Source organism: Carlito syrichta, unplaced genomic scaffold, assembly GCF_000164805.1.
Source record: "Carlito syrichta isolate Samal-C Ts95f unplaced genomic scaffold, Tarsius_syrichta-2.0.1 Scaffold123282, whole genome shotgun sequence".
NCBI classification, from domain to species: Eukaryota; Metazoa; Chordata; class Mammalia; order Primates; family Tarsiidae; genus Carlito; species Carlito syrichta.
The window spans coordinates 1-14,505 of NW_007067378.1; the positions used below are offsets into that span (position 1 = coordinate 1).

Consider the following 14,505-nt stretch of genomic DNA (forward strand, 5'->3'; position numbering starts at 1 on the left):
TCACAGAAACAAAGATCTGAGTATCACATGTTCTCACTCATAAGTGAACCTTGAACATCTCTCGAAATGGATTGACAGTGGCAGGAAACTATGGGGGAGCAGGGAAGGAAAGAGAGGTGAGATTAACGGTAGTCAATATCTGTCTGGGGACGGGGGGGACACCCCTTATCAACAAGGGTGCCTGAATGATGCATATTTGTATATGTAAACCTTAACAGCACCCCACAATTTTAAAATAAAAAATATGTTTAATATAAAAAAAAAGAAAGAAAGATGCATGGAACTCCCCGAAGATGACAGAAACAATAAACCATCACACTTCTCAAAAAAAAAAAAAAAGTCATGTGCTCACTTGGATTCTGAAACAAAGCCCTGGTTTGGTTTTTTTCTTGGCTTGTTCCTAAACATTCATTGGTGGGAAGAATGTATAAGCAGCAGGACTGTATGCCCCTTGCTGTGTTAATTATTCCAAGAGCCTTACTGTGAGATCGCCTCTGAATTAAAAAAGGAACCTGCTCTCCCATCTCCTATCATTCTGACACTAGCTAGAACACAACAGAACAGGCTTATTTCTGCAAACACAGAAACCCAGCCAACGTCTCTTTGTTTTCTTTCATATTTCACAGTTTGGTGGACACTGCGTTTTAGCTGAGCCCATTCTTTGACTTTTCTTGGCCTGATGTGAAGCATTCAGGTGGCTTTGTATTTCTGCCACATCTTGATCTGTGTATCAACCTTATTTCAATGTGACTTTCCTTTAAATATAAAATATATATTTTAAAAGAGAGTAATGGAGATCAAAATAAAAAAACATTGCCTGTTCTTTGTATGTTTGTCACCTCTATTTTCTCACACACGAAGTCCACTCCTGGTCCGGCTAGTTCTGAGAAGCAGCCTAGGGCCCATTCCATCCCAGAGGCCAAAACTGCTTCTGTGGAGTCCCAGACTCCGTGAACTAACAAGGAAAAGGGTTTTGTATTCAAGTGGGCTGTACATGGATAGTAGTGGGGCCTTGGCTTTGGAATAAAAACAAAATTTTTAAGCCACATAAATCTCCCATCCTCATTAAAACAAAAACCAAAACCCAGGTTCTTGCACGAGGAAGGTGCTTGGACTTCCCATGAAGTGACTTGGCTTTCTGTCTTTGTCATCTCTCTCCGTAGTCTCTTGACTGAACAATGATTTTCTTCTACAACATGAAAACAGACACCGCCAGCGTAGAGCAGCGTAATTACTACAAGCCCCCATGGAACCGTCAGAGGACTGCCATGGCATGGTCTCTGATCCTCCGCGTCTGCACAAGTCTCACCCCAACCACTTGAGGAATGAATGAAAGGGTTGTGTCTTGCCCTCCCAGCTTTGGGAAGGGTGGATCTGGGGGCGGAGGGGGGACATGTCACCCAGATCAGGCTCAGAGGCCTGGCTGTCGCTGTCCAGACACCTGCAGAGGTGACGCAGCCTCTTGCTTTCTCTTGCACAGGAGCTCAGAGCGGCTCCGAGTCTTGCAGCTTTTGCAGGAAATGAGATGGGCAAGAGCTACAAGAGTGAGTCTGAAGATGCCCTGTCGACATCCAGATGCAGATGATGTGATATCAGCCCTGCTGTGACGTGCAGCCGTCTGGCCAGCTCGTCCCCAGAGAGAGTGCCAGTGTTCTCATAGCTATGTCTCTGCTCTCTCCATCTGGAAGCTTCTGTTTTTGCATTTCCCTGGTAGGGCTTTCATCACAGCAACAAGATGGCCAGACCCTAGATGAAATAGTCATTTTCCTGGGTCATCTCCCTCAGGGTCTGTTTTTCAAGTTATATCATAGGGAAGACCTTCTGTTTCCAAACAAAATGGAAACTCAAGAAATCCAGCATCCCAGTGATGTCCATTCTCAGCACTCACTCTTCTGAGCAGTCATTCTCCACTGCTCCGGTCCCTTGACTATCACGATCCCTCCGGCTCATGCACCATGCCATTCCGCCACTGCATTTTCCTATCGATGGGAGGTACTGACATCAGATGGAAGAGAGCAGATGCGAAGGCCTCGCTGACGGGTGCTAGCCTTCAGTCTTGAAGAGCAAGTCACTAAGCACAATGGAAAAGTCATCCAGATATGGAGCCAGCAGCCTCACATCATAAGCGCCTCCTGTTTATCTGTTTTTTCTTTTTTCAACAGACACTATGGATGGTGCAAATATAATAGCAACAGCTCTCTTGTTTCTCCAGGAACCAGGAAACCAAGACCACATCTTTATTCACCTTGTCTGCAGAAGCCCTGGAATGTAGCACTCTACATCAAGGGGCCTGTCTTCCAGACAGCAGGACTTCAGGTGGTCATTCCACCCTTTTATGACACTTACCTAGTGACAAGCTAGAAGGAAATGTGTATTTTAAAGGAGTTCCAGAATCCCCAGTCTCGGGGAATCATGATGGCACCAGCGCTGGGAAATTACTTGACAAATACTCCATACTCCATGTCCAGCCTACCTTTGAGCACCTCCATCAGATGTGTAAGAGGTGTGAGTGGAGAATGGTGCTGTTAGACTTTGTAGAGGTCAATCAACGATCAGATAAATGGAGTAGAAGGAGGAAGACAATGATGGCTGCTTGTGTCCAGTATGAGATCCAGCACCTTCCTTGTGTGTAGCTATAAGATCATGAAACCAATTTTCCCACATGGCTTGTAAATCAGTCTTACTGCTTTACAGGCCTACCTCAAACACAATGTTCATTCTTTTTTCTTTTTAAGCCAGGGTCTCACTCTGTTGCTCAGGCTGAAGCGCAATGGAGCAATCATGGCTCCCTACAGCCTCAGCCTTCAGAGCTCAGGCAAACCTTCCACTGCAGCCTACCAAGTAGCTGGGCCTACAAATGCATACCACCATGACCGGTTCATTTTTAACATTCTTTTTTTGTTTGAGTTGGAGGCTCACTCGGTCGCCCAGACTGGAATGCAGTGGCCACTCCCGGCCACTGCAGCCTCGACCTGCTGGGCTCTGGCGATCCTTCCGCCTCAGCCTTCCGAGTAGCCGGAATTATAGGTGCGCGCTACCACGCCCGGTTGACTTTTCGATTTATTGTAGAGATGAGGTCTCGCTGCCCAGGCGGGTCTCGAACCCGCGGGCTCAGGCAATCCACTCACCTCAGCCTCCCAAAGGCGCGGGATTACAGGCTGAGCCACCGAGTCCGGCGATTTTTAACATTCTGAGATTAAGTCTTGCTGGTCTCAAACTCCTTGGCTCAATCCTCTCACCTTAGCCCAAGGTGCTCGGATTACAGATGCCTAGCCATCTAATTCTGTTGATACAAAGTTTGATTGCTCTTTTAATATATTAAGCAATAAATAAGGTTCACACTTTAAATAGCAGTTTTAAAACTCCTATTCTCCAACAGTTTACTTATCTCAGGTATACTTGAGAATACACTAACTTGGAAGCAGAAAAATCCCAAAGACTAAATTTCATTATTTTATTTTAAAATAGAAAAAACAAATATGTGTTCTCCTTTCACCAGTGAACATTTATATGGAAGATTCTCATAGAACTAGTAAGGTATTTTTCTCTTGACTTCAGTTTTTTGAAGAATGGGGGTGTTTGTCATAAAAATACTTTCTGGGTTTGATTAGTGTGTTTGTACGTCTGTGTTTTAGTACAGTACGGTCACTTAATTTTATTTGGTAGGACTTGAAACTCCACTAGAATTTTTATAAAGAAAGGCAGTTTAAATTACGATGTTATCATGGCAGGATATATACTGTAACTTGCATTTAAGGAACTGGTTTACTTAGGGTCAGATTTCAGTATCACATGAAGCCCACAAACTTCTATTTCAGGGCTGGTCCCATGGTCGTTTCCAAAGTGAAAGTAGTGAATCTGTCAGATTTGAGCAACTGAAGCCTGCATGAATCCCCTTCTGCAGAGGAAGGGATGGGGCGGATGCTGGGGGTGGAGCGGGGGGTGGTCATGTACACAGCAACTCTTTGAGGAAGATGCACATGTCACCAGGCAAGCCTGGAAGGACAAGCCAGAGCAGCGCAGGCTTCTGTCAAGGTCTTGATATGGCGAAGGCAGGAGACAAGAGGAACATGTGGAATGCAACGGGAACTATCAGTAGTTAAGAATCCAAGAGGAGGCAGGTTGGGGAAAAGGTACCCAGGGTGCTCCCAGAGATGGCATCCGGATGGGCTGACAGCGACCACTTTCAGGAGAAGGTAAGATGGATTTATGCAGGATATTTATGAAGACATTTCTGCCTAAGAAAAAAAAATTAACTAACAATCACCTTGCAGAGACTTTAGATACAAACCAGCCTGGGAGGTGAGTGATGAACCAAGCCGAGGCGGTCTCCCAAGATGCCTTCAGTTCCCCGCGCCCAGAAACCACGAATTTATATGCATGAAGGACTCGTGTTTCCCTCTGGAGCTCATTAGAGGGAGACAGACTTTACTAGATTAATAAAAGTACATAAACTCCCTCAAGAATATGCAACACATAAACTGGAGTTCTATAAAGCTCAAAAATAACAGAGACAGCACACACCCACTAGGTGCTTGAGGAGACACACATTGCACGCTAAAACGCTACGGAGGGAAGCACAGCAGGAAAAAAGGGTTAAAACATCCTGAAATTTGGTCCCAGGAAAACAAAAACAAAAATCACCACAAACCAAGGGTATACTGGTCGCTAAAAACGTATCTTGAAACTGTCACCTGGGTACTTAACTCAGATACACAATCAAAGAAGGAATTAGTTATATATTTTTATATTTTAGTTTTGTTAATTCTCCACAACACTGATTGGAGTGAAAGAGAATGTCTAATATTAATAATTTTTCTTGAGATCAGGAACTTAATTACCTTTCTAAGCTGAACAAGTCAAACGTAACCACTATCTATATCCGAGTCCAAAGTCCTAATGTTTTGTAAATAACTTAATGCAAAATGGTTAATATCGTTTTTCTTTTGTTAGACAAAATAACTTATAGTCACAGAATACATCTACTAGAAAGAAATTTTTTAATATCATCTTTAACATATTAAAAAAACAAAAGCAACAATTCAGTAAGGATCCTTCCAATGTTCTTTATACAGATTTAAATGCTGTCATGTGATTTTATCAGCTACATTTATAATCAATAATCTTTCAATCACTGAGTTTAGAAATTACAGTATTTACTGAGCTAAACTCTCTCACAAAATAAGGCACAACTACATGATCACAAGTAGTAAACACAATACAAATAATGAACCCCAAAACTAAATGAGAAATATCCATGCAAAAGTTATCTACAGAGGCTGTGATCATATGATACAATTCCAGGAAGTTCAGAATGTCTTGTACATAACAGCATAATGTCACAATAAATTTATTACTTCTACACAGAAAGACCTTAGCAACTTCCAATTCTACTTTATACAATTTTACATAAATTTAGTAAGTTTATGCACAATATTCACATCTGCAACAATAACAAATTGATCATTAAAGTTCAGGCAAAGGGCAATTAAGACACGATAATGTGTGGCACGTTATAATTACAGATACCATTCCTCAAGCTCACATCCAGGAACACTGAAGTAACGGCACATTAAATCTGCTGAATCGAGTCATCCATGATTTTATAGCCAAAGTGCATTTTTTTAAAAAAACTGCTATAGTCAAACAGGTCATGAATATCAAAATATATGATCATAATCTGCTCTCCACTTAAAAGCTAAACGTTTTTATGCAAATGCAAGGTTAAAAAAAAGTGGCTTAAAGTTCTCAAAACTATATAAAATAACCACAGACTTCTTAAGAGAGGCGGGAAAAGAACCAATTTGGCAGTTGCTATTTAACATTACTGTGAGGAAACTATTAACTAGCGAATTCCACATTAAGAGGTAGTTCAACAAAATGCTATTTGTACACTGCATTGAGGTTTTGTGTTTGTTTCCCTCTGTTTTTCTTCACAACGAACAAATCCTGGCCAGCAGCTTCGTCTAGAAAGAAATCTGTAGGTCTGTGTACTGTACACTAACCCAGCAAGGCAGATGTCCACTCTTGCTTCTGGGCTGGGTTAGGTGTTTACTAACCTGGATGCCAGTATGCCTGCATTAAGCCGAGAGCTGGGCTCCATTCAGCCAGCTCTAACTTACCGCCATGTGACAAGACCGGCCCATGTCATTAAAAGGAAAAAAAACTTTGAGCTTCCAAAACACATTAAATTGGTGAGTGTTCATCGCAAAAATGTTAGGTTTCATTTAGGTTATCAGTATAGTAGCCTATGGTGGGTAAGTTATTCAGAACTTGTAAAATTGGTTATGTAAAAATGAGAAAATCATCCAAGCACATATGGCTGTATTTGCTGTCCCACAGGATTTCTGAGATTGAGGGGCCAGGGGAGGCAGGGAGGTCAACAGTGTGTCCTCGGGAGACCAAGTGAACCAATGGCTAATCCAGAATTCTCATGAAGCTTTGTTACCTTAAAAAAATAAACAGCAGTGCTGTGAATAACCGTAATTTTCCAGCACACTTATTAAGTTATTCATATGTAAAAGTATATTATTAAGACAATTTGGAAGGATTTATAAGTACATGAAAATGCATAAACAGCTCAGTAGATATTATCCAACTATTACTTTTAATAAAGAGCCACTGCATTTCCCCATGACATATGGTCAAGGATGCATGTTTATCCAAGTCCAGGGACTTAAGTGCTTTAGTAGCTATTGACAACAGGGTTTACTTAATAGTTTTTAAAAAATAAATGGCAATCTCTTTCAGTTTATATACATCGCGGTATAGCATAAACATGGTAACTTTATTTCAGTGTGATATCTGAAAGCAAGTATGTATTATGAACTATTTACTATAAATGGCATATTAACTCCCATTCTTCTCTATTGTTATTAAATGATCACATTGAACGAATGTATAACTTTACTTTTCTTCTCCAGAAAGATTAATAAGCCAGTGTTAATGACTTCTCTCTCTTCAGATGTGTTCCAATTTTCCGAGTTAAGAAGATTATACTAAGTTAAAGTTCAACTTGTTGTTCAGTCTACAAACAGGCCAATTCTTAATTATCCTTAGGTGCTCAGACATTCTGTTTTAGCTTTTATTGTGACTTTGAGATTCCTAAATATATTTGCTTTTGGTAATACTCTATTTTTCAGTTGTTACTTGCAAGTAAACTTTGCAGCATTATTTTTGCAAAGTTAAAAAGATTTCCCAGTTGAATGGAACCTCAAACTCAGAACCATTTTAAATTTAAGTCAATTTTAAAACTTTAAGAAAGTCTTCCCTATTAGTTAAGAACAAAATATAAAGTAAAATATTTAGTGTCTTCTTGCCATTCTGTACTTTGTTTTCATAGAAAAGACTATAGCAATATTAGTTACTAACTTTAAGATGCAGAATTATAAAACAATTACAGTGAAGCTGAGCTATGCTTGGGAAGGTTAAACCAAGTAAGGAAAAAAGCAAATCCATTTAAAAAGTAAACTCGGGTTCTGAGGATGCCAGAGACAAATCAAGGATGTGACATGAAGGCTAATCTTGGAAGGCTTCCCGCTTAAAGGAAGCTGAGGACAGGGACATTAAACAATTTCTATGTTTCATCCTCTTACTGAGGGCGAGGGTGGGAAGCTTTGTAGGACTCTTAATAGACAACATGGGGGAGTTTCAAAAGGAGAGAGAAAGAGACAAAAAGATAAAATTAATCCTAATTTTTAAAATACAATCCTAGGATGACCATAAAATAAGCAAACTGATTTTACAGAGGTTCTCATAAAATCCACCAAAGATAATTTAATCAACATTATTAAACCAAAAACCATTTTTGAATGTATGGCTAATACATATTTTAAGACAAATTGTATTTTAGAACACTCAAGTTGCAAATTCATAACATAACAATGCAACTGAGCTATGAACCTACAGGTGAAAGAAAAAGATCCTCAGAAGGTGTGACAGTTCTGAGCATGACTTTACAAAGAGAACATTCAATGTAATTAATGTGCAACTGTGCAACAGAACAGCCACAAATGATAGCATCATCCAGGTACATTTCTGCACATTCAATTTGGGAGAAAGAAGCAAGCTATGGAATTGCATTCTTCCTTTGTGAACAACAAAATTATATTTAAAAAAATACATTGCTTTTTTTTTTGTCCAAAGTTTATTTACATTTCATTGGCTAAATCTACGCTTGGTGTGAAAGCTGTTCCGGGGCGAAATGGAAAAAAAGTGATGAACAATGAGCCCAAGTCTCACAAAAATAGAAGAGTTGCCTTGACATTGACAACACTCCAAAATAGACGAGCTCTAATTTGGTTTAGTACTGCACCAGGATCCAAGTCACACAGGAGTCCAAGAGTTCTCTGCAGCACGCTGACTACAAAGCTAATAGTGCAGTGTCACTCTGTAGCTGTGAAAACTCACTACCCTTGTAGGTCATTGAAACACGCGTCACAGACACGGACAGGCTTCTTGGAGGAAGGAGTTAAGGCATTTTTAGCTGAACACTCAGCACAGAAGATATTTCCACACTGTCGGCAGTGATGCTGTGAATGGCAAATTAAACAATTTTAGTCACAAAAACTATACCAAAAGCATCCTGAAACTGTATGAATATCACACACTACATTGTGAAGAAATATTAGCTTTGAGTAGTTAGTGTCTTATTTAATGATACAATATTTCAATATGTTCATTTAATTCCTGTTAGATTAGGTTGAGTGCTTCCTATTTATTAAACACTATTCTAAACATTTTATGTGAAATTTAGCAAGGAATTCTCAAAAGAGCCCTTGGAGGTATTGTGAAAGTGTTAATAAAGCACCCCTATCCAGTGAAAAACAAGACCTACTTGCCAAATGTTTCAGACATAATGTCTTCAATAGGAATGTGAAGTTGAATCATACCATGATGGCAGTATTTAGAATAAATTTTCAAAATCTCTTTGTTTCTTCCTTTAAGAGAACTCAATGATAACTAAAATATGAGCATTTCCTATTCTCATACTGGTTCAGAAAGACAAAGACTGTCTTTCAAACTAAAACTCCAACACATTTGCTAACCAGAAGCTAGATTGTAAGAAGTTGAATTATTCTAAGTAGTTATTAATTACAGTTTACTGAAACTTTTTTACATAGAAAATCGTTTAGCTCTTTCAAATGTGGAATTATTTTGGTGTTTAGAATAGTAATCACCACCAAGACATGAAATTCAGAAGCCCAGGGCAGGAAGGAGACTGCTTACCCGCCTCACAGTCACCGAGAAGCCCTTCCCACAGGCCATGCAGTTCTGCACCTCGTTGTCTTCGGCCCACTTCCTGTTCAGAGCTTGTGTGTGCTTGATCTATTTGAAAATAAGTGTCAGTGCATTATTATATTGAACACTTTAAAGAATGATCGATTGGTTCTAAATGGAATCAGAATTCTATTACATTTTGACTATGTGCCACATGGAATAAAATTTTTAACATCAGAAATACTTTGGTCCGCTTCTGTTGTCAAAATTAGCTACATTTATAAATCTAGATGATAAAATAAAATTAAAACAAATCAACTTTTGTTCTGCAAAAGGATTTCTAGTCTTTGGAGATTTGCAACCCCTTCTGACCATGATGCAATTCTTCCTGGGACTCTGAGAACACACACTTGGTCACCTCCTCGGCTTACACTGACTCACGTATCCTTCGGTAATCTAGGACTTTTGACGCTCTCTCCCTGCACTACAGCTCATGGCTGACATGGCTCTCTAATCCTTGGGGTCTTTGAAACAAGTTCTTTATATTCAATGTTTAATTACATACCAAACTACAATACTGCTACACAGTCGATAGCTATTTGAAGTACATATAAAACATATAAGTTTTTTTTTTTTTTAGTTAAAAATATGCTTTTCCCAAAAAGGCCAATCCTGGACCAGAAGCCATTACCCACCGATCTCACCTGCAAGGACTGGTTCTCCCGGCCCAGCTCCTGCACGGCCGCAGTTGTGTTGTCCAGCTTCCTCTGCAGTTCTAGAACTTTGGTTTGAAGCTTTTCTATCTCACCTTCTCCTTTAAGACATCTGGAATAGATTGTAAAGAGATACTTAATGTTTTTAAAAATCACGAGAGACCCCTCCAGAGTATAGCTAATGAACTACTTTAATGACATTAAAGGTAATACTTTAATTGCAATGACCTGATAATTGCAAGGAACTGATTGCTTCTCGGATTAATTTTTAAATGGCTACTTAGATACCTGCAGGGGTTCATGAACTTTTCTCAAGATTCTTCTTCTGTTTTAAGAAACATGGACTCTGACATTCTTTCTATCACTTGCAATGGAAAGAAACTAGCAGCCCCAGACACAGTCACCTCTCCAGCAGCGCCCTGCGCTCGTCCTGGTTGTTCTGGATCGTGGCCTCCAGCACAGCAATCTCCCCACGCAGGTCATCTGTCTGCTTCTCCAGTTCGCTCACCCTCCGCTGGCTAGATTGCCACTCCCTCTTGACGGTACCCAGATTCTCATTCAGTGCTGTGACCTGCATCGTGAGCTTTGTCTCGTTTTCTTCATGCTTCTTCATTCCAGCTTCTTTTTCTTTTATTTCGAAATGCTGAAAAAAGAAAAAATGGGGAAACCCTAATACAAAAGCGCTACAGAATAAATTTAAGCAATTTACAGAATTTAAAATATTGGCAGTATAAACAATATTCCTTCCTCAGGAAAGGAGGCAGGAGACTATATTTCACTGCATGCTAACATAACTGATCCCATGAGCATCTGTGTAATTTGACCTGGCTCAGAGGCCATGAGGTTGAAATGCTGGCTAGTGACCGCCATACGGCTAGCTTAATGGACTCCATTTGAGATCTTTCTTTTTCCCCCAGAGCAAAGAAGACACACATGGTTAGGGACAGCAAGGTGCCCTGACACAGCTGCCACATCCTGTGTCTCCCAGCTCCACATGCGTCCTTTCCTCTGTGGCTGTAAAAATAACACAAAACCTTCTAGGCACTGCTAGAACTTAAGACTGCAACTCTTCGACTGAAACATTTAGTGGTCAAGTTTTCTGGGATATTTGAACTTCACTCAGCAAAGAGCCAGATGCTTCCACTGTGCATGCACAACTCGGGAAGGGAGAAGTTGGCTTTGGTCCCCACGCTCCAAGTGCCGTTTCTGGTCTCCATCACCCACATCACCTTGATCAAACAAATAAGCTCACGTGATTCATGGTCCCATGACTCACCTCAACTGACACAGTTGTGGGTTTGTGTATTTGCTTCTGGCACTAAAAAAATGTCTTTTAAAAAAGTTATATTTCAACTGGATTGTCATGAATAGAGACCAAAATGTGATTACATTAAGTAAACTATTTCTAATCACATGCCAGCGATTTAAAAAGTCACATCTTTCTTAATTGAAAACTAACAAAAATGTTAGATAAGCATTTCAATCTAACTTCTAAGTAGAAAAACCCGCCCGCTGGATTGACTCAACTCAACCCCAAACCTAGTCCCCACCGAGAACTCACTGACCAGTTGTGCTTCTTTCTCAGTAAATTCCTTCTTCAGCTCATCTGCCTCCTGTTTCACCTGCTCTTTTAGCACCTGCTGGTTCTTCTTCTCCTGTTCAAGAGCTGCCTTCAGGGAGTCCATTTTTCCTTGAAGTTCTAATTTCTGCTGAATCAAAAGCTGTTTGGCATCCTTAAGATTTGTCATTTCCTGGAGAAGAAGCAGCATCAAAAATAAATCATCCTTAACCGTAAATATTTTAAAGTGCAGCTAAAATTGATGCAATGTATCCCAATAAATCCAACATTAGTTTTGTCTACTTCTCTTGTGAGATTCTTAAAGTTCAGTATTTCACACAATTTGTTAAAAGGATGCAAGATTCTTTACTTCCTGCTCAACAATTATTTACATTCAGTTGAAAATGGGTTGCATATGTTCTGATTATATTGTGAAGAAGAAGGGGGGGGAGACATCCTCACCCCCTTGCCCTTTTCTTACTTAGCATTTATTTATCACACACCGAGTTAGATTCTGGGGATACAATAGAAAGGTTAACTGCACACATTCCCTGATTCACAGAAGGACACGAAGATAATAGCCCAAATGGTGAGTATGCCAGTGAACATAATGAGCATGATGAGCACTTGAGAAAGATGCTGACCTTCCTCCAAGGAAACAAGTGACATTTTACAAAGCAAATAGTAAACAATTTGTTTCCTTAATTGTCACCATTTCTATTCTTGCAACAGGCACAATGTTAACAATGAGATAATTAAAGAATTTGAGGAAGAAAAACAATTAAACAGGATCCATTAAAATCTTATTTCTAAACCATTACATGTGTGTGTGCGCACGCACATGCACAGAGGGTGCCAAAACATGTTAAGAAAGGAAAAAACTGGACAAAAATTGTAATACTCAATTAGATGAATACAAGTCACGTTTGACTTCTGCAACTATAAGAGGTGCTCAAAGTGGTGACCATCAGCATCCAAACACTTCTGACTACAGTGACCAACTCTTATTATCTCTTAAAGTGTGTACACATTATTTTGGCACCCCCAGTATATGTATTTATGTATGTATCTTTTTTTTCCTGGAGTTAGGGTCTTACTCTGTCTCCTGGGCTGGAGTACAGTGGCATGATCACGACTCCCTGCATCCTCAGTCTCCTGGACTGAGGCAATCCTCCCACCTCCCAAGTAGCTAGCACTAGGCATATACCACCACACATGGTCTCATTACATATTTTGAAATTTACTATCTATAAGCATAACTATCTAAATCAATAGCTCTTCTGATAATCATTTCAATACATTCTAAACTCTTAGGGTCGCTTTGCTTTATTCAATAATCTGAAAAACAATAGTGATATAGGTTCCATTTGTGTACAGATATTATACAATACAAGAGCACTCTGGCAAGAGTATTTGTCAAAAATGACAAAACAATTTCTGTCTGTATCTCTCTTTCTACACACACACACACACACACACACACACACACACACACACACACACACACATTTTGTTTGAAGAACAATAATACAACACAGAAGGCAGGAAAAATAATCATCTTTACATACCTTTATGCTTTCTTGTTTGTGGGATTTGAGTTCTTCACTTAATTTATTGATTTCTTTTTCTTGTCTACTCTTAATTTCCTCTATTTCTGCCAGTTTAGACTTTTCATTTACCAGTTCTTTTTCTTTCAGTGACTATAGAAGAATAATGATTTATTAATAATAAATTTAAAGCAAATACACAGCTGAAAGTTGGTGTAATAAAAATGACTGCTACTATTTATGACCCTGGTTCTGCCACTTTCTACCTAAGTTCCCTGAGCAAATTACTTATCCTCTCTTGCTTCGACTTTATAACTTAGCATAATTTATATAAAATACGCCCTACTTCCCTTAGAAAAAGCTGGTTATTAATTTTAAGACTTCTGAGCTTGTTAAGAATTACTTCTAGACATTTTATTATCTCATTCACACATCCAAAAGATAAAATGTTATATGCAAAATAGTCAAAGGGCTATAATATTTGCTCTCAGATGACCAAGGCTCTATGTTTCAGTTTTACAAACAGATCTGTTTGCAAAACTGAAAAAGAACAGTAAGGAAAATGGGTAGAAAAGGCAAGGAGGCTATTAAGAAATACTTCCAAAGGTTAAAATTCCAGCTATCCAGAGTGTTGTAGGAGAGGCTTAAGGTCCATCTGAGCTGTTGAAATGAAGGTGACCCTTGTACTGAATAAGAGGTCTGCCGGGACGACCTTGAGTGCCACTGCAACTCTAGGATGGAGACTCAAATCAGAAGCACGGAATACCTTTTCTTTCTGCACGTCCTGCAGGGCTTTACACTGCTCTCTCAGCTGCTGCGTTGTCTTTGCGGAATCTTGTTCCAGGGCAGCCTTGGCAGTCTTCAGTTCTTGAATCAATTTATTTTGGTTTCCAATTTGATTTCTGTTTGAAATCAAGTCTTCCTGGGCTAGAGAAAGCTTCTCTTCTACGGACTTAAAATGATTTCCCCAAATTACTGTATGTACTTTTTAGCAAATTTCAAAAGAAACATAAGTTAATATAAGCACTGTGAAAAGCAACATGGTATAAAATAAAGATAGCATGTTATGCTCTTCAGTAAGATCACTTAAAAGAGAAGGAATTCTAGAATACCAACTCCCTTGCTTATGAAACATTTATAGTATAGAACATTTAGCAAAGCTGAAGCAATTCCAAAATCTTCAGAAATAATCTAATGACTAAAAAAGATATAACGTATTCACTGAATATTGATCATACCTCCAATACTGGCTGGAGGATATAAAGGAATATCAAGTAAGTAGGGACCATATCAGATACACTCAGAGCACATACACATGCTTAAAGAAAAGTCACAGGGAGACGGGAAAGAAAACCATTTCTAAAAAGACAGAATTAAATGCTACACTATGTAAACATAGACTGTTTTTAGGAATTATGATGTCCTCTGACATACTAAAAACTTTAATAAATAGGAATAACTTCTTTTG

The 14,505-nt window shown here is 39.2% G+C and overlaps 1 protein-coding gene across 1 annotated transcript in view; it reads right to left on the minus strand.

The window, feature by feature from the left end:
• Positions 1-4,983: 4,983 nt before the first annotated feature.
• The window catches only part of EEA1 (early endosome antigen 1), a 105,207-nt gene continuing 95,685 nt past the window's right edge, over positions 4,984-14,505 (minus strand). Inside the window, exons 22-28 of the mRNA XM_008048253.2 lie at positions 13,804-13,989; positions 13,059-13,190; positions 11,498-11,683; positions 10,337-10,575; positions 9,924-10,044; positions 9,229-9,327; positions 4,984-8,531 (exon numbers count right to left, since the gene is read on the minus strand). Coding sequence (XP_008046444.2) covers positions 8,409-8,531; positions 9,229-9,327; positions 9,924-10,044; positions 10,337-10,575; positions 11,498-11,683; positions 13,059-13,190; positions 13,804-13,989 — 1,086 coding nt within the window. The 3' untranslated portion in view covers positions 4,984-8,408. The remainder of the gene's footprint in view (positions 8,532-9,228; positions 9,328-9,923; positions 10,045-10,336; positions 10,576-11,497; positions 11,684-13,058; positions 13,191-13,803; positions 13,990-14,505) is intronic.